The 21382-nt window shown below is 36.2% G+C and overlaps 2 protein-coding genes across 3 annotated transcripts; both read right to left on the reverse strand.

The window, feature by feature from the left end:
* Positions 1–1650: 1650 nt before the first annotated feature.
* On the reverse strand, positions 1651–5187 carry LOC127625467 (uncharacterized). Its single transcript, XM_052100772.1, has 5 exons — positions 5063–5187; positions 4026–4143; positions 2540–2699; positions 2149–2283; positions 1651–1908 (listed from the first exon to the last, which is right to left on the reverse strand). The coding sequence occupies exons 1-5, from the start codon at positions 5180–5182 to the stop codon at positions 1815–1817; spliced, it is 627 nt and encodes a 208-aa protein (XP_051956732.1). The 5' UTR covers positions 5183–5187; the 3' UTR covers positions 1651–1814.
* A 4170-nt stretch (positions 5188–9357) lies between these two features.
* zgc:109965 (Nicalin-1-like) lies at positions 9358–21221 on the reverse strand. 2 transcript variants are annotated; one of them, XM_052100773.1, is made up of 16 exons: positions 21144–21221; positions 20169–20352; positions 18856–19046; positions 18519–18663; positions 18158–18255; positions 17968–18045; positions 16377–16480; positions 16024–16112; positions 15412–15551; positions 15114–15292; positions 14854–14941; positions 14696–14734; positions 13661–13833; positions 13327–13380; positions 10731–10809; positions 9358–10468 (listed from the first exon to the last, which is right to left on the reverse strand). In XM_052100773.1, exons 2-16 carry the CDS (start codon positions 20308–20310, stop codon positions 10412–10414), a joined length of 1656 nt encoding a protein of 551 aa, XP_051956733.1. In that variant the 5' UTR covers positions 20311–20352; positions 21144–21221; the 3' UTR covers positions 9358–10411. The 2 variants fall into 2 exon arrangements, with proteins under 2 accessions (XP_051956733.1, XP_051956734.1); XM_052100774.1 differs by having other exon boundaries at positions 20169–20319; positions 21144–21200.
* Positions 21222–21382: the final 161 nt, after the last annotated feature.

Here is a 21382-nt window from a genome sequence, read left to right on the forward strand (position 1 = left end):
AAAAACCCCTCGAAAACGAGATGGTACATCTCAAGGGGCTATCCTTCAAATATATTTCAAATCAAATAAATTATTTATTTAAGAAGAAGAAGCAGAAGAAATAATATTAATAATTAATTTGATCAAAACTATGGTGCTATTTTGTGTACCATGAGCATTAAACATTAGAGAACTTATTCACTGTAGCGCCATCTTTGATTTTTGATAGGTTTTTGACACCATCTTGTCAGTGGCATGCACTGTCTAAAGCTCCTCGATCACATCTGACTTTCCACAAATAATGTTGTCTGGAGTTTTTTGTCTATTGAATGTTCTTGGAAATATATTTTTCAATGTTTTGTCCACGGAACGATCCAAAAAATCTTGGATTCAGTACAATTTCAGCTCAATCGACAGCATGTGTGGCATAACGTTGATTACCATAAACATTTATTTTGACTTGCCACACCTTTTCTTTAAAAGAAGCAAAAATTTGAGTTACAGTGAGGCACTCACAATGGAAGTGAAAGGAGTCCATTTGTTTTCCCTCAATTTTTGAATGTTAAAATACAAATTTCTTCAAAAGCTGCAAGTCAAACAATATGTGTGAACATGATTTTTGTGTGATAAAATCGCTTACTAACATTTTCTGTGTAATGTTATCCAATTTTACAACTTCGTTGCCCATTGATGATGTAATGTTACTGTAAAAATTACTGTAAAAATTAATATTTAAGCAAATGTACAGCTCAGTTCTACAGAGTTTAACTGTAGAATAAATGTAAGTGCTTTCATAAAATTATAAGCTTTACATTTCTGCCTTTAAACCCTCCAAAAAATGGCCACATTCAACTGTAACCTTGATTCCAATGAAAATAAATTAAGTTTTTGTGGCAATCAACATTGTACCACCAATGCTGTTGATTGAGCTTAACTTGTCTTGAACTCTGAATATTCATTCAAACTGCAGTACAGCCCATTGAAGAGACTGTATTCCTGTCAAAAATCAAAGATGGAGCTGCTGTGAATAAGGTCTAACTTTTCAACATTTTCACTAATTTAAAGAGTGTACTTTTTATATAATAGTAGTGCTTTATACAAAAGTCCTTTTCAAGGCAAGGCAGTCCACATGGAGTTGGCGGCCACATTTGGACAATCCCGGCAGCTAGTTTATGGATACAAGCAGCATAAAGGGGCTTAAAATTACATGAATGGGGAAAGACCAAAATCTTCAAAACAGTTGGTCAAGATTACAATTAAAGAACATATGTCAAATTAAGTTAAATCTGACAACAGTGGTATAATAAAATGTGCATCAGATTGTATTGCTGATTTGAAATGTGTTCTTTGATTGTAATCTTGACCAACTGTTTTTGAGATTTTGGTCTTTCTCCATTCAAGTAGATGGGAGCTGCACAGCATGACTGGAAATAGCCTCCTGAGAGCGTTCCAAAGTTGGCCGGCAGTGGACTGACTTGTTAGAAAGACTTCCTTTTCTAAATCCACCATTCATTTTAATACAAGTGATCCATCTTGGGCTAATCAGTTTTTGTTCATACCAAGTTTCTATGGTAACTGTCATAATTTGGTGGAAGCATTGGTTACCATGGTACATTTTGTTAAACGACAATAAAGAAACTTATGGGCACATCACTAAAAATGATAGTTAATTGTTTTATTTTTAATATGCACATTTTACAGCCAAAAATACATTAAAGGTAGGATTTCACAGCACATAACATACCTTAATGATATGTTTTAAATACCATATAATAATAACTGTAAAAATAAGTTTAACAAAAAGTTAGAAAAGAATTGTCTAAACACTGTGGTTATTAGTAGTGCATTGCTTCTGACACAAACTCAGGGTGGATGATGTAGTGTCCAACTTTATAGGGCTTCACCACATGGAAACAGCTGTGTCCTTCACTGCAAACCAAAACATCTGGATTTAAAAGGAGTAAGCCCAGCCATTCAGATCCATTAATACAGAGTTGTGATGTTCATGCACAGACCTTGATCTAAAATGCAACATTTGTGGCTACGCAGCATGATACGATTACATTGAAGGCACTCTGAATCAAAACATATTACCATTATAAGCCCTATACTATGTCTATGCCACCTGAAAGAATATATTATACAATCAGTCTTTTGGGGGTAAAATACCTGCAGTCAGAAGTGGATTTTAAGCGTGATCTTCTGTGATTATGGGTAACCTGATGTTTGAGGGTTTTAAAAGATGGCATGATGTTCATCTGTTGGTTCCATGTAGATCTAATATGATCTTGGCCTGAGTACTTCCTGAGTACAAAGAAATGATGTGGGGATGAAATGGTAAAAAGCACAATATGATCTGTTCATACAGTAAATCTATAGTTTGACAGCCATAGAAGGATATGGTAAGTTAATTTACAGGTATTCTATCAGAATGTATTTTATTACATAAATCACTTTTAGATGCACTGATGCAATAAGAGTTAAACTTGTATCTGAGTAGAATTTGGGGGAAATGCACTTCAATATGTAGTGCATGCTTGTAGCAATGTCAAAGTATTACCCAGGTGTGTATGTGACTGTTGCAGAAGGAAAGTTAGTTCTCTGTGGTTTAGGGAGCCAGCCAGCAGGTGGCAGTGTACAAACTGCAGAAGAGGCCTTGGGTGGTTTGGAGTCTCTCTGAGATGAGCTTTGCACCGGCTGAACATGTGCTGTCTGTACATCTTGATTCCAATAGAGAACAAAGTGAAAACAAACAGTATGTGCGTAAATATTACGTCTATAAATCGTCTGTTCCATTATATTACTTTTTATCTCCAACATTTCAGGTTCAGAATTAGCCTAAATTGGCCTTCAAATTATATTTGGACACTTTGTTTTCACATATCTCAGCTAAGCTGGGGTCAGAGTGCAAGGTCAACCATGAAATGGTGCCACTGGAGCAGATAGGGTCAAGGGCCTTGTTGAAGGGCCCAACAGTGGCATCTTGACAGTGCTGGGGCATGAACCCCCAACCTTCTGGTCAGTAACCCAGAGCCTCAACCGCTAAACCACCACTGCCCCTAAAGTCACACTTAAATGAATTTGGGTTACAGTGATGCACTTACAATGGAAGTGAATGGAGCCAATCCCTAAATGTTAAAATACTCACTGTTTCAAAACTATAGCCGCAAGACATAAACTATATGCATGTCATCATGATTATTGTGTGATAAAATCACTTATTAACCTTTTCTGTGTAAAGTTATAGCCGGTTATACAACTTTGTTGCCATGATGATTTAATGTCAACAAACCCTAAAACAACTGTAAAAATTACAATTTAAACAGCTTTACAGCTCAAATAATACATGAGTTTTAACAGAAGAATAAATGTAAGTGCTTTTTATTTTTATCAAATAAATAAATTGACCCCCTTCAGTTCCATTGTAAGTGCCTCGCTGTAACCTCGATTAATTAATCGAGTCTAAATTAATTTTTGTGGTAATCAACTTTATGTCACAAGTGCTGTCAACTGAGCTTAACTTGAAAATGAAAATAAATGGATTTCATTGCTTTGGATTACAAAATATCAGTGGCATACGAAGTGGCATCTGCCAACAAATTATTCTAAACATTTCCTCCGATTTCAAAGCACAACTTTGACTTTTTGCTATCACTTTTAACTAACTGACTCCAGGGTAATTTGATGTATGAAGTCAGTTCCCCACAAGTTCACAAAGGTGTCATATCAATGTAACCACAGGTGCAGTATTATTTCATTACATTACTGAACATTTTCAACCAACATTTGGCAACCAGCAAGTGTCGAAATATTATCTGTTGCTTAATCATTTGAAAACATTTGAGAAATGGTTTTCATGAAAGCTGTGCTTGTGCTGTCTGTCTTTAAAGGAAATGTCACTTGATATGATATTTTGTTAGGCTATCTGATGCTGAATTACATTTTAAGTGTGGCTTAAGTGTTCGAACACTTAATGCCCACCAGAACGCATTGTAATACAGCACAGATTGAGTTTGCACTGATAGTGGTACAGATTTAATTTGTACCTGGATACTGAACTGAAGTATGTCTAACTGGAGGTAAAAAAGAGGTAGGCAGTGTCGTCATCTGAAAGTGCTTCCGTGATCCATATCCTGTCTGCAGCGCTCTTGGCATCAGGAAGTCCTGATTGGCAAAGGGATGCAAAAATAAGAAACCAACACTTAAGTGGCATTTAATAGCCTGCAACACTGACCCAGTGCAGTGCCAACATAGTGAAAGTTAATCCTAATGCCTGGTGCACTGATCCCTGTTAGTGGTTAGGAAACATTGTAACTAGACCCTTTTGAACAAGGCCCCCCACATGTAGGTTGTTTTGCAGAATCAAGTGGCTACAGTCCTCTCTGGGCTGATGAATTGTTAATGATTTGTCAAACCAGTTAAATTCTAGTTAATTGAAAAATAGTGGCTGTTGTTTACAGTGTATTTTATTACTTCAACATTTCCTTTTACCCTAATTCACGCACTAGCAAAAATGTATTAATTTATAAGACTTGTCTCAGTAACACTTTGTAATAATGTTCTACTTGTTAACATAATACATTAGGTATCATGAACTAACAATGAACAATATATTTTAAAGCATTAATTAATATTTATTAATATCCATAAAAAAAAAAGTTGTTCGTTGTCTCTTTTTCCCATACATTTTTATTGTAACAATTTATTAGTATATGTTAACATTAACTTTAACCTAGATTAATAAGTGCTGTAAAATTATTATTTAATGTTAGTTCATGTAAACTAACATACCATATAGTTGACTAATGGTATCTTACTGTTAACCTTACTGTTAAATGTTCCCAAAATATCAAACTTATATTTTAGTATGTATGGAAACTTCACTAAGTTTTTGAGATATACAATAAATACATACACAACTTTACACATCAATGTGGTAAACAAAAACTTCTGAAGGGTTTTAAACACCCTTGCAAAACTAAACCCATTTAAACGACCAAACATCTCCATGATTTATGGTGGTCCAGTAAAGATGGCAGTTGACAATGCATTATAAAAGTTTAGGTTAACTCCTGGTTCTTACCGGACGTGGGTGAGGGTTGTTCCTGCGATATGCAGAGGACGGTCTGGACTGGGTAGTTACCCGAGCTGGGTAACTGAACTCCTCCGAGTAGGTGCTGCTGACGTGTAGCTGAGGACCCATTTCCCCTACTTACAAGAGTCTGTCTAGCTCACAGAATGTACTTGTAACCCATGAAACCCTAGTAGCCCACCCCCTCCCTCTTTCTACCTTATACGTTTCAGTGCCTCTGCTCTGGGTCTGTGTCCTGGTCCTTTTCTCAGTACTTTTATCTCTTCATTGGTAAAATTTGTTCCATTCAGCTCAATTAGAGTATCTAATAAATTTATCAATCTGTCCTTTCGTTCCTCTATCCTGGCTGTCATTGACAAGATTTGAGACTAAACAGAAGGTCAAAGCAGGTACTCAAACCTCTTAATTGCTAAAATCTCATTTGAAATCTAACTGCACGTTCTATGCAATCATGTGTGATTATTCTGGCATTAACACCATGTTTCGTACTACCGCTCCAATGGGACAATCTGCATAGACAGCCATCCTTCATCAGGTTTGAGTCTCCACAGGTTTCATTCCACCCAGCCAGTGTGCCAGCAGCCAGCAATCAATTATTCAGCTTTTAGATCCTGTGTGACTTTTGTGGTCCCTACTCAGTGGGAGACTGACTGAGAGTTAAACTGGTAGGGATAGGGTACTAAGGGTCTAAAGGCTCCATAGGGTAAAAGGCTCCATTGATTTTATTTCCTTCCCTAAATTCTAAATAGCAACAAAATCTACCACAGCATTTTCCTACACATCTGTTTGTGACTATGCACTGGAAAATGTTTCTGTTCCATAAGATCTTTGCATGTGATGTCTAAAAGTTGATTTTGAGGCAATCACATTTTATTATAATTATTTTTTTATGTTGCAAATGTACATAGGTAATCAAAATCCCATAAATTAACACATTTCTTTTGAGACAAAATACTTCTTTATCATTTTTAGTTTTAAGGTCATTAAATCAAACATAGTCATTTGCAAATCTGTAATATCTTACAGTGTTTTGGTCAAAGACCTTCTTCAGGCCTTCTATCAATTTCTTTAAAGATGTTACCACTATGATTTACCCGAGAAGTTTTGCCAATGATGCTGGTGATGCGCTCAACTGAACCAGTGAAGATTAATGGTGGTGGACATTTTACACTTAAGCTTCATTTCAAACCATTTTTATTGACCTCTTGGACGGTTTCAGAAGGAAACTACAACAGACAGTCACGACTGCTGAGAGGATTATTAGTGTCCCCCTGCCTACCATCCAAGACCTGTACGTCTCCAGAGTGAGGAAACGTGCAGGTAGAATCACTCGGGATCCCACACACCCTGCCCACTCCCTCTTTGAACTGTTGCCCTCTGGCCGGTGCTTCAGAGCACTGAGCACCAGGACATCCAGGCTCAAGAACAGTTTTTACCCTCAGGCCATTTTCCACATGAACAATTAAACCACCTCAGGACTCCCCATAGTGCAATAATGTAAATACATATCTCAAGTACATATGTAAATTCACTCATATTTAATTAAATAACTGTACATACCCCAACCTTGCACATATATTACCACTTGCACATACACCATTATGTTCAGTGTCTTATTATTTGTATGTCTATTTATACTCTTACCTTGTTTTATATTCTGTGTCTCACCGAAATGTTCTGTGTGCACTTTTGTTTCACCGATCACCAAAAAAGGTCCTTGTGTACGTGAAAACACTTGGCTATAAAGTATATTCTGATTCTTCTGATGTATTAAAATGCCAAATTTGTTTGAAATTAACAGGAAATGGTTGACTTTTTTTCTGAAGCAGTTATTTTGAGTAAGCATCATCCTAATTTGTTAAAGTATTTTTTTATTTGTATAGCACCTTTCCCAACAAACATAGTTTAAAAGCAGCTTAACATTACAGAAAGTAAACCATTATATCTATAAAGTCTTAGAGTCTTCATTGTATAGTTTGATTAAATAGAATTATGAAATGTGTATAAAAGAAGTAATTTAAAAAAGTATTTAGAAACCCACTGAGCAAGCCGAAGTAGACTGTGGCAAATGTTGATAAAATGTTGGTTAATTGACAAACATAAGCTTGGGAGAAACCAGGCTCAATGTGGGGGTCAGTTCCCTCTGGCTATCAGCATGAATATAATTCCAATATTACTTACGGTATTTAGGTGCAGTGCAAGTCATGGTTTAAAATTAGTAAACTAAGTGTTCATGGCCAGCTTTTAAACAAAGAATTTTTAAGAACTGTAAGATTAATGCCAAATGTTTTTGAAGTTCATCCTGAATTAACTGCAGGAGTTCATATAGATGCATTGTCCTTTATTAGTTGGCTGATTGTAACTCAAAAAAGAATCTTGCAGTCACAAAATGATTTGCATTAGTTGACAAATTGTGCCCTATAACTGTTGCCATTGTATCTACAGATATCACCCAAGTGTGAGGCAAAAGGCTCCTTCACCACCTTTTTTTCCCCACTAAATTTTAATCGAAACAACCTTCCATTATTATTTCTTCTCACACATTTTAATGTGTTGTACTCAAGTAAAAGTATGCAATTTTTAAACTAATTAAAAAAGCACAATTCTTGAAAAAAGTCGTAAATTACAGTAACGTGAGTATTTGAAATGCATTACTTTAAACCCCTGGTTTCAAACAATAAGTATTTATGTAAACATTCAGAAATGGAAAAATGTTATTCAATGTACCATAAAACGACATAGATTACAGGACTTCACTGCATGATTATAATACATCCTACCGAAAAGAAGGTAGGATGTCAGGGGATGAGTCATTTATATTCGCTGTCAGTTGTGCTAGAGGGAAATGTGTTTGGAACCGATGCAAAAATGTCTGATGTCGCTTATCAATAACTCGGTAGCATGTGGTTGATTTCACGGTACATGAACTTTCAAAAGCAACATGTCAATTTCTGTGTGATCGTTGTAATTGACCACTTGTGTGACACCAAACCGAGTTGCAAAAATGACTGGCTGAGTTGGACATGGCCTGCTAACAATCTTACCATTTCTGCCATAGACAGATATGGGTAGTATGCCTTTCCAAACTCTGTGGTAGTTTTAAAAATGGTATTAAAACACTCCCCTCATCTTCATCATCATCATCAAATGTTGTACAAACAGATAATCCCACCCCAAACTCACACTATTGGTTTATCCAATGTTGCTGTGTCAGGCAGGTCAGGACGTTCAAACAAGTGCCACAGCGTTTACACCATACAAACAGCATTTTAATCTTGCATATAACAGAAAATATTTTTACATAAATTCACCTTTAAGGCATTAAAACATGAAATATGAGGTGACCATATGAATCAAAGGACTTATCATTCATGGTGGGTAGTGGTGGCTCAGTGGTTCAGGCTCAGGGTTACTGACCAGAAGGTCGGAGGTTCAAGCCACAGCACCACCAAGATGCCACTGTTGAGCAAGGCACTTAACTCCAGGTTGCTCCGGGGGGATTGTCCCTGTAATAAGTGCACTGTAAGTCGCTTTGGATAAAAGTGTCTGCCAAATGCATAAATATAAAATATATAAATATATTCATAAAATATTTAACTAAGGATTTGACCCTGATCTGCAACCACTTTCAGCCAACACAGGTAAATCAAAATGCAGTCACAGTCATATTCTGCACCGGGCTGCTTTCAGGTTAATCAGATGGTTCCATGGCTATATAAAAAAATAAATTCTCTCAAGGAAGGTTTCTGTCCAATTCCACCTGTATTAGGATTATAATTTTTTAAAAGGAAGTGAACTATTTAAATTTGTGTAAAAAATAAATAGCCCCACATTTTGAATATGGTACAAACAGGTTTCTAGCAGGTATACAGCTGGTACACAGATGCTTCTTACCTTTTGGATGTTTGGTGCTTGCATAATACCACTAAGCATACGTGACCCAGTGCCACATTTGACTGCCTTTGTGTGTAATCCACAGATCTGCTCACTCTTACTTGGCATCAAGTTTCTTTGTGGCTTATGATTTATTGAGTTCCGCTCCTACTCAGGACATATCAAACTTCACGGGTAATGATCTAATTTAATCTCTGTGTTCATTGACCAATGTGTAAACAAGCAGTTCCATTCATATAGGAAAAAATGATTTAAGAAAAACACTGTAAGGCAATTATTATGTCCCGTTCTCCTTTTGTCCAGGGTTTGAGGAAAAGGGCAACAAACCAACACGAAACGCATTCAGGAGGCTTTGTCTCCTGTCCTAGAATGATTGCACAGACTTCCAGTAATCAAAACAAAGATATTATTTAATGGTTTAAAATACAATCTAAAGATGGCTTCAGGAGGGGACCAGGCCAAAATAATAAACAAAACGGTATACTAATGAGTAGAAGAACTATCTAACCTTTAATCAGATAAAATACAAACAATAAACAATTCTACCCTTACTCCCGAACTAGCCAAAAACAGGAGAAAAAGCAGGTCAATAAAAACAAAAATGCCGTCCTCCTACCTACAATTTTCTATAGAAACAAAGTGTTCAAAAATTATAAATAAAGTCAAGCAATTTAGTACTTCTTCAGTCTTAGCACACAGCACAGATGGTAGAAAAACACTCTGCTCACAAAGAGGTTTCTTAGGCAGGTGAATCAAAGATACCCGAGGACACGTGCATGGAGAGCAAACAACAAGTCTCTAAAGGAAGGCTGTGTCGTTTGAAAGGATGCGTCCTCCGGAGGTCGCATATGTCGGCTGCATACGTCATCGACCTCGTCTCATTTAATTATTATTATTATTAATTTTTTTTTACTTTATACATAAATTACTTTCATGTATATGCACTTACATTTATACAATTATTAACCATTATTGCATTCCCAATAAAAATAATAATAAAATTAAATAGAAAAGAGACGTATGCGGCTGACAAATGCGAACTCCGGAGGATGCATCCTTCCAAACGAGACACAGCCGAATTCTGCGAATTATATAGCTCAGATCTCGGCTGCATCTCCAATCAGGGTGTGGTTTTTGTTAAAGAGAAAAATAAGAAAACACAGAGAACACCCGCCCCCAGCAGGCATATTACAACAACAATAACACATGTCAACCCGCATAACATTAAAATACGTCTCAAGGACGTAACACAATGGTAAGAGAGTGGTGATCTTTAATGTAAAGTAAAGATATCAAAATAGAAAAACAGGAGAAACTGCAAAGGAATGATAAAATATACAAGGAAGCCTCTTTAAATTCCAAAAGCATACATGTTTTTATTCCTCTGAAGGCCTGACATTCATATGTGTATTGGCTTTTTGATGTGTCTGACTGGTTTATTCCAGTTTATTGGTGCTTGGCTTTCATGGTTGCTTTAAATTGTGTATAGATGTTCCCAAAGTTCTAAAACCAAAGAGCAATGGTTAAAGCAACAAATTAGTCAAACAAAACACAGATTATAGCAAAGTAACTAGAATTTATATTTGCAGTAGGATTAAAGCAAACATCTAAAATCAAACATAATGTTCATATGTCCCACTATGCATGAAATCATCATTATTAGCATACAAGAGGAGAAAACTAACCCCAAACCAGCTCGCTAATTAGTTTGGTACACATAATCAAGGTCTTAGTACATTGTAAATGAAGCACATGAAGTTCAAACCTGGATTGCATAGTAGACTACTCCAAGGTATCCAGCTATACAGCCACCCAAAAATAGGTCAAAGGCAGCAGGCTTCACCCTAAATGAGAATTTAAAAAAAGTCAACCTGTTCTCGTAGAATCATGTACTATACCTGCAGTTTTGCTAAATTATTTTTATGTGCCTTGTACATATCGTGGCAGTTTCCTAGTGAAATTAACAACAACTTTGTTTCACTTTCACACAGATTATCAGATCATAAACACTTTTCACCCTGGTAACTAAATCAAAACATTTTTACTACAGAACATGACTTGTTGCAATGGTATGAGATTTTCATGGAACGATATCCATCTCAGAAAATATCACGGTTTCATGGTATTGCGGTATTACACAATTATTATTATCAGTTACAATTACCCTTAAAGGAGTGAAAACTGTTGTTTGGTTGAACAAATGCTTTATTATAATTGAAACTTGAAACCATTTTTATTATTATTGAATTACGTATTGAAAATTAATAGAATAAATAAGAAAGCTAACAGAATTATAAAAATAAACCGAATTATAAACATGATAAAAAATAGCATGTAACTATAACATGTTATATAACTAAAGCATGTTAGTTTACATGTTAGCATAGCATGTTAAATTAACTACTAAATGAAAAATAACATCAGCTGTATGAGATTTTAAAGTAATGTCCTATGATTATTAATAATTAACATATATTGCAGGTGCACCTGCTCCTGTCTGTACCTTTAACTCAGTGCTTCTCAACTGGTTTTGCTTCAGGACCCAAATTTTACATGGGAAATCAAGTGGCGACACACTATAGTAAAAACATGACATGTATTTAATGTATCCTGGGTCGCATTTCCTTTAATGTTGCATAGTTTTGTTCATGTTTTTCAAGTACAAGGACATGCATCAAGTGACATTATTTTTGTTGTTGACGTCAAGTTTTCTCTCCCCCCTTTTAAAAAATTGAAGAGCTTATTTACATTATATGAGCCCATTATTGTCCCGTTTGTTTCCTAATTTCAAACATCATTCAAACAGAACATACATATTACACAGGAGGAAAGGCTCCTCGTAACCATTGTTAAGTAAGTGTAGCTAGTCTTAAATAATAGTAATAATAATAATAGCAAATTATAGAATTTATGCAAAAATAAATATTAGCTGAAACACATCTTGAAACTTTAACTACAACTGCCACTGTTGATATAAAATTAGGTCTAATAGATTCTACCTTTAGATTATTTCATATGAAAATAACAGTTACTTTTACTCATGTAAAATCGTGAAACAATTTTGTAAAGGTGATGATGTATAATGAAAAAATTGTAGCCATAGCACAGTGTTGCTTTATTCCTCTATTGTCTACAGTTTGATGGGTTGGACTTGACTTCCTCCGTAATGCTTCAAACTAGAAAAGTCTCACAAGAATTGAAATTGGTCACATCAGTTTTGAGGTCTGTGCTCCGCAATATCAAGGGAAGCCTGGTTGTTGCATGCGCGCATCAGAGAGCAGAGCAGATCATTAGCACTCGTGTGAAAGTGCAGACGAGAAGCATTTAGCTGATTGCGAGATTATCATTAAATCTGCCTCGGCAGTCCTAAATAGGCCATCACTTGGGTGGCCGCCGAAATATCTTCAATGGGAGAACCATGGCATTGTTCTTTCCCTGCTGTCCGCAACCCAGTCCGAATAGACCTGCGACCCACCAGTTGAGAAACACTGCTTAAACTCACACACTCACTTATGTCAGACCCCCTCGCCTCACTTTTCTCTGACATTTTCTCTGCTGCATGTTTGTGCAATCAAATTGAGCAGTAGCTCAACTGATAAAGCATTGCATCTGCGATGCAAATAACAGGGGTATGAGTCTTGAAGAGCACGCAAGTTGACAATTGTAATAGAAGCACCAAACAATGATGTGCATGTTTCAACAATTGCGTTTTCCATCTCATATTTGCTTTATAGGATACTATCGGTTTGGCTTAGGTTTAAGGTAAGGAGGTAGATTTTGTTGATTAAACTTAAAAAATCTCATCGATTTAGGAGAACATTTAAATCACTTTTAGCACCACACAGTGGAAATTTCACCTCGGAGCTGCCTCGATACGAGTAAGGAACCATGTAATATCATTTTGTTAAAAAATAACACCACAGTAACATTTTCATAAGTCAAATTAGTAAAAATTCAGCCTGGATACAATTGGTACGAAACAAGATTTAAAGACAACATGAAATCAAAACCCTATTTATTTTTTTTAATACACATTTCTGGTTGTATTCATCAGTGCAAGTTATAACAAAGAAAAAAAATTGTCTCTATAATCTATCATCAAGATGCAATTTCACTTCTAAAATGACCTTTTTTGTCTGATGTCACCATAAATGTCTTATTTAAAGTCCTTCTTTTCCAACCACTTGTCATACAGAGACGACTTTTGACAATCCTATCTATTCCCAATAGATAAAGTCAAGTCAGGTCCCTATATATTTCCAAACTGAATATCCCATTTTATTTGGAAATTGTGAATGTGTTTCATGTTGACTTATAAACAAGATTTGCTTCAAAATCGATCAATGACATGACCCACTCACCTGTACATCATCATTGGTTGACTCATTTGATCAAAGAATGTGATTTCAGGATCCCTATAAAATTCAGACAAAACACAGACTTAATATGCTTCGAATCAGTGTGTATATTTGGGTGGCTGTAAGGTGGCAGCTTCTGTTTGCAAAAAGTTTGTTAGTAAACGTTGTTTGAACTTTTTCTGCAGTCAAGGAAAATAATAAAATTCTAGCTCTCTGTGTTAGTGCATTTGCAGCCCCAGTGTAATATTCATCTGTAAACATACTATAGAGCTTTTGAAGTATTGCTACAGGCTATTTATGAGATGTCTGTGTTTTGTCTCTTTGTGTGTGAATGTACCTTCGGTCCTGGTGGAATGTATGTCTATGGACTTGCTTTAGATAGTGTTTGAACTCCTGTTCCAGGCTGTTGAGCAGGAGCATGTGTTCTGGTTCTCTGTCCAGTAGCTGAACGGCTCGGGGAACAGACGTCATCATTGCCATTAATGCAGACAAACGACTGTCTTGAATATCCTACACAGCACACATGGATACACATACACACTGTCAAGGTGAACAATGCATTATATTTAAGTCTTTATTATTATAGTTGTATGCTTTGAGCATGCAAAATTACTTTGGATCCTACAATGATAATGGGCGGCAGAATACGATGTCATATTAGGGCTTCTGTTTCAAATAAATACATTTTTAAGTGAAATTAAGAATTTCTTAAAATTCTACTATTCCGCTTTACCACAACATTGCAAACCATGCAGCTTTGAAGTTTGTATTTTTTGTAAACAGCCAAGAGGACAAGTTGTGAAGCTTAGATCCTCTGTTGGGTGAACTTCTTTTTGCTATCCAAATTCGAAGGTTAGAATTAACCAAACTTAAACTTTGATACATTTGGGACACAAAGTTAAGTTTGACTGCACCTTAACAATGTTATTACAGTGGGTATTTGGACATCTACCATGGTATTCTCTGAAGTACTTTAGATACCATGTGACTTATGGTAATCTTTAAGTACCATCACTGTACCGAGGCAACTACAGTACTTTTTTGTAAGTGTATGATATCAACAAGACAATGGACCTTAATCAGATTACCATCATTTTACATTTTTGATTAATATTGATCACTCCGCTGATGAAACATTAGAAAAACATCTATCACAAAAATGTTTTCAGTAGACAAAAAGCACCAGTGTTGTGAAAATAAGATTTGATCAACGATCTTTACACTGTGCATGCCATTTGAAGATACTGTAAGTCTTTCCCTCTCAGCCTAATTTTCATTAAAAAATAATTATGGCATTACTCTGACTGTGGCCATTGGTTTAACTGCATACGATGAACAACAGTGTGAAAGAAAAGAAAATAATGATTATTACCAAGCTGCCCTTGAACACCTGAATGTCCTTAGGAGAGCCCTACAGTACAAAAAAGATGTGTTAAGGGAGAATGGATCAAGAGGATAGTAATTTATTTGTGTTTTTTCAAGGTTGCCGTGAAGGTTCAAATTGTCTAGACACACCAATTTTTGTCTCACCTTGTCTGAAAGATTGTACATGAATCTTGCCAAGGACTCGGCAACAATAACAGCATTCCTCTTGAGTTTCCTGATATCCACCTGTGCCCTACATACTCAAGAAAGAAAATGAAAAATGGTGGATCTATCTTTGACTTCAAGACCCCATGAAATCAAAATTAAAAGATTTTAAAATGTATTCTGAAATGTAACAAAGCTGCACATCTAAAGTAATTCAACGTGAACTCTAAAGTGATTTGACTTTGGTAGGTTTTGCTCACATGGTGTCCAGAATCGACCCTCGCAGCTCTGATTTGGGGTTCTCAATGTGCGACAGAGTGAATCCTGGGATCCTTTTCATTCCATAGCACTCATGTTCCCAAGCCACTGTGGTTTCCTGCAAGTTGATCTTCTTATGGACAGCTCCAAATCTCACCCAAGGGAACCTGGCAGAGATGATCTGGAAACACAGAAAAGATTGGATTATGATTGTAGGAAGAACCAAATGAAAATCACAGATCAGGTTCAAAGCAGGATGTCAGTAATACATAGTCTACTCCATACGTAAATCAACCTAACCTGCTCCAACTGCAAAATGAAATCATATTGAGAGGTTCCAGGCTTAGGTGGTCGTGAAACATGCAGATAAAGCTCATCTCCAGTGCCAAGAGTGTCCAAACATAGGACGAATGCCACATTATCATGCAAGAGACTAGATTCTGCAAAGAAGCCATACATAACTAATGCAATCAAGGTTCTGGATTTTGTGTTTAACTGGCTATTGTGTGGTTTGATAACTCGTTTCTGTGATATTATCATGCAATATTTCGAGTGACTGAAAGAGGCATCAATTTATTTACAAAAAATCATTTTTAGAAACATATTGTTTCCTTATCTTCAAGAAAACACGAGAACTATTTTTAAAATCACAAGACATTTGTGAATGGGAACAAGAGGTTGGCATGTGTGAACGTGTGTGCTTAATAAATCAGAAAAAGTGTATTGTATGTGCATTGAACTCAAAGGCATTTAACTACCTATGCAAACATATTTAGATCGTTTAACTGCCTTTGACAAAACATTATGAGATACAGCCTCATAATTATAATCTATACACAGTATTTCTGACACACATCTCAAAAGAAACAGAGAGTAAAATATGTGACAAATAAGAATGCATAGTCCACATACCTGCATGGTCCATATTTTCCCCCAGCCAATGTTTGGTGCCAAGGAAGTTATATTTACCACCACCAGTTAGGGAGAATAGCAGGTTGTATCTAAATACAATTCAATGGCAAAGTCAAAGATCAACAATAGTAATCTTACATGATAGGAATATATGTTTATTTAATTAATCAGACCATAGTAAGCCAGACAGCTATACAGTGCCAAAAATGATCAATCAATTGATCTGAAATAAATTGTCCTATTAATCAACACTGTATCTTGGTTATGTTATTGATGCCAATTCTTTTCTTGACATTATAAAAGCTTTTCCTAAGGGAAACAGTTTTAGCTTGTAAACTGCAGAAGACACTGACGGAGCTTTGCTTCGTGGATCGCTGTAGAGCCGCTGAAAGATTCGAACCAGCTCGAGAAGAATGGTGACGCCACTGCCATTTGAGTCTGCACCATATGCCAGCCACTATGTGAGAGAACACATCCAGTATATGTACAGTATACACAGATAACTCACACACTGAAATTCACACTATGCACGCACACTAAAATACACAGATTTCATAATTTTGTGATACTGTCCATTCTAAACAGTTAAGAGCTCTATCTAAAAAGATTTAATGATCTATGAAGACCTGACTGATTTAAACAATGATAATTGTACTACCCTTTAATGCTTAAATACTGAATTGTGTCCCTGCTAATGAATGACAAATTACTGTAATTTGTTGATAGTTAAAACCAGATGTGGGAAGTAACATTACAGTACAATGGAGTGGTGGTGGTGTAGTGGGCTAAAGCCCACCACCATTGTGTCCTTGAGCAAGGCACTTAACTCCAGGTTGCTCTGGGGGGATTGTCCCTGTAATAAGGGCTCTGTAAGTCGCTTTGGATAAAAGTGTCTGCCAAATGCATAAATGTACTTGAGTAAATTTTGTATATTTTTCTATTTTAAGTAAAAATAAATAATAGTACTTTTACTTGAGTTGATTAAAAATTAATTAAAGCTTGAGACGTTTTTTGGCAAACTACTTATTTACTCTTACTTGAGTCATAAATATACATATTACATATCAGTACTTCTACTTGTTCTCAAGTGAATAATTTCTTCAGTAGCAGTACTTTTATTTAATGCAGTACTCTTTCCACCACTGGTTAAAACATATCTTCTGTAATATAAAATCAAGGCATAGTATCAAAGATCTGGTAAGTGTACAGCTTTAACTCTATTATGAACAGAGTAATCTGCCAGATGTAACACTCAATATTACCAGTGGGAACCTCTTACCATCTCAATCAGTGAAACACAGTGATAATTAATTGCTTTGCTTTTTAGTGGATATTCTATATGGTTATTCTTTATAAGATTTTTACAGCATCATTACAGGTACATAAATCAAAGTAATTTTGAAGCATAAATTCTTTAAAAAAGCACAAAATCTTTACTGTTAGAGCTTTGAGAGGTACTGTATATGAATATGTTCATTTCTGACCAGATGTTGAGTTTGAAAAGGTCAGTTCCAACACCGAACCAGGCCATTTGACAACAGACATTAATAATTCTTTATATTTTATATTTGAGGAGAGTGTGATGAATTATATGACCTAAAATTAATCAAGTACATATTGCATATTGATTTTAAGCATATATTTTTATTTAAAACACTATGCTACAGTGGGGTCTAAAGAATCCTCAATGAACCTTTGATCACCTTCACCTTTCTTTTTTTCTTTTTTCATTTAAACATGAAAAAAATAGAACTTTCTAGAAATGAAAATATATATATATATATAAATGGTATAATAAATTAAAAAAATTCAAATAGAAGCATTTTTGCTAGTGGCCTCAGACTGTTGGGTCCCATTGTATGTATAGGAATTGTTCCTTTAATGTAGTTTATCTCCATGTGTTTGTGTGTGTGTGTGTGTGGTGCATTAATGAAGATGACGTACCGGCGCAAGACCAAATGTGTCGTAATGAGCCGTAATTACTATAGTGGGCTGGTCTTCTCCAGCTCCAAGAAGTACTCCCTTGAAATGAAGCAATACATTTATTTGACTGACAGGTTCAATTATAGTTCAATACTAATGTGTTCTACAGAACAGGTTAGAGTTGCTGCATGAAGCCAGCTGCCATTCTCACCTCTAAAGTAATGATGGTGGTATCAGTAACTTGGTTGATGGGGGAGTTGTTGCTCACTAATATTTGGAACGCTGTTGCAGATACTATACTACGGAGAACTGAGAAAGAGGGAAAGAGTTAAAGGAATAGTTCACCCAAAAAATAAAAATCCTGTCATCATGTTTTCCACTGACTAAATAAAGTCATACGATTAAGGAACTACATGAGGGTGAATTAATTATATCAGAATTTTCATTTTTGGGTACACTATCCCTAATATTTCTGACACTGATCCTCATATATGCATAAATGTGATAGACGCAATGGTAAATGTTGGTGGCTGTGGCATTTACAGATAAAACGTGTGAATGTCCCTTCTCACCTCTCACTAATGCAGAGGCAGACTTGGTGGCTGCTGCTTTATTGACCTCCTCATACATGTATAGCAGCTGGTCATCCTCTGGGACCACATACACAGGCATAAGAGTTTCCTGCTGTAAGATCTGAGATTCAGCCACCGTGAAGCCCTGGAGAAAGGTGGGGGAATTCATTTTCTGACCTTTAGCTAACCAAGTATGGGAATTGAAAGGTATCTAAAGCAATCTACTTAAATCATTTCAAATAACTTTTGTCCATATCTCCCCTTGCAACTGACTAAAGTACTGAAAGAGTCAACAATTCAGCAATGTTTGCATATATAACAGTGTGGTATGAGTGACCTGCATTATATCCTCTGATACAGCAGAAATGTTTTGGGGGAGCAAGATTAACACAGCTGCTGCATTCTGTCTTTTGGCCTCCAGGTAACTCTCTGTGGTGAAATCAGGCAGCTTCATGATCACACAGCGGCGAGTCAGACTTGTGTCCACAGCTGATCGGGCCTCTGCCACCACAATAGCTCCACGGCAACCTGAGGTCAAAGGTCAGGAAGAACACATCCAGTTGTGTGATATATGTGTGACACACCAGTAAAGGGAAAAAAACAAAGAATAGAGTCAAACTGGGTGTTTTAAGATGAGATCAAAATTAAGTGCTTAAAGAAATAATTGGTTAGCACTGTCGCCTCACAGCAAAAAGGTCCTGGGTTCGAGTCCCAGCTCAACTAGGGCCTTTCTGTGTGGAGTTTGCATGTTCTCCCCGTGTTTGCATGGGTTGCCTCCGGGTGCTCCGGTTTACATTTATGCATTTGGCAGACGCTTTTATCCGAAGCGACTTACAGTGGACATACAGGGACAATCCCCCTGGAGCAACCTGGAGTTAAGTGACTTGCTCAAGGACACAATGGTGGTGGCTGTGGGGCTCGAACCAGAGACCTTCTGATTAACAGATATGTGCTTTAGCCCACTATACCACCACTCCATTCCCAACTCCATTTTGGACTTGTGGGTTTCCCCCACAAGTCCAAAAACATGCAGGTTAAGTGAATTGGAGACTCTAAAATTGCCCTTTATGTGTGTGAGTGAGAGTCCCCCAGCTACTGGGGATTGCATCAGGAAGGGCATCCGGTGTAAAACTTGTGCCAAATCAAATATATACATATGCGGACCATCACGAAGCGGACCCTGCACAAGGGAAGGAAAGAGAAAGCTAGGAAAGAGAGAGTGTTTGAGACTGAATATTTTGCCTGACATTTCCTTTTGTGTCATATGGGTTTGAAACAACATAAAGATGACAGAATTTTCATTTTTGTGTCACAATCATTTATCCAAGGAAATACAATTTCTTCTTCTCACGTATGTGGTCTAAACATTTTGGTTTGATACCAGTAACAACATTTTTAAGTTACAGAATCTTTTTTTCTTCTCATCCAATAACACAACTAAATAACTAAAGAAAAGCTTAACAGGAAACAGGCAAATAATGCATTTAAGTCTTATTGTAATGTAATTATTTAATTTAGATCTCTTTAGACTTGTATCTCTTCACTGTTGAAGTAAAAGTCTCATGTCTAATGATAACAGCATGGCATTGTTTCTCCAGTGGATTAAATTTTTTATTTGCTCTTTTATAAGGAACCTTCCAGGTATGTTACCATATTTGTCCTGATGTAAGTTGTACTGTTGCATCCTGTAGGCCTTGAACTCATAGGAAGATGCTGCAGGTAGCGCAGATGCATGCAGGAGATGTGAAGACAGCAGCAGCAGTGCAGCAACTTGAGAGGTTCTGAGAATCATGGTGACACCCTACATTTGAGTTCGTCAAAAGAACCAACAGGTCTATGAGAACAAGATGACAGAGCATTCACAAGCAATATCAAAACTTTGTCATTGTGTGTCCTTAGAACAGCACCAGCCAACATTGTAAAAATGTAGGCTACGTTTTAAAACAAACTATGCACTATTAGAGAATAATCAACTTTAGAGAAACATAACTGAAACATGCATGTTTCAAAAGATAGATGTTGTTTTGTTGAGTAGTTGAGCAGGAGTGGTGCAATTTGTTTTGTTTTTAAATATATTAATATTTATGATGTATATGAAATGTGTATATTTAACATATGTAATATCATAATATAATGCATAAACACATACTGTATACATATGCATATATACTGTATATACAGCAATTTGGCTAAATATACATATTTAATATTCATACTGTATATTAATATATTGAATATTTAACTTTATCACACACATTATATTACAATATTTTGTAGGTTAAATACATATATTTAATATACATTTCATTATTAATCACCTGTTATATTAAAAATAAAAAATGCCATCATTACACAAATTGCCAGACCAGCCTTAAAAAATACAAATAAATAAATAAAAGGCAGATTTGCCCAGAAAGATACAATAAATTATGAGTGTGGCACTACAGTTTGGATAATTTACTCTGGCTGAATATTGAAACAATATAACAGGCAATAACTGCTCAGTATCGACTACTATTGTAACACTTCACATAATAGAGTTAATTATACTGAGATGTGCTGCACTGAAAAGTATAATAAACCCCCAACATATGAAATCTCATATAAAATGAGATAGTAACTCACCCAAATTCCAGGTTTGGTCTTCCCTAATGTGGTATAGCTATCAGTCTTCTACTCTCAGTAGGATGTAATGTCCAAAGCATGGCTGGGGAAGGGGGGGGGGACTAGGCTTAGAGAGGCCCACAGGTAAGCCTAGTTCACCATCTGGCCCAGAAAGGATAAAGCCAGGCTAATCAGTTCTGTCCTCCAATCAGGCAACCTACAACACTTCCTCACACCTCTCTCCCAGTTCTTACAACTTC

This window comes from Xyrauchen texanus, chromosome 31 (genome assembly GCF_025860055.1).
Source record: "Xyrauchen texanus isolate HMW12.3.18 chromosome 31, RBS_HiC_50CHRs, whole genome shotgun sequence".
NCBI classification, from domain to species: domain Eukaryota; kingdom Metazoa; phylum Chordata; class Actinopteri; order Cypriniformes; family Catostomidae; genus Xyrauchen; species Xyrauchen texanus.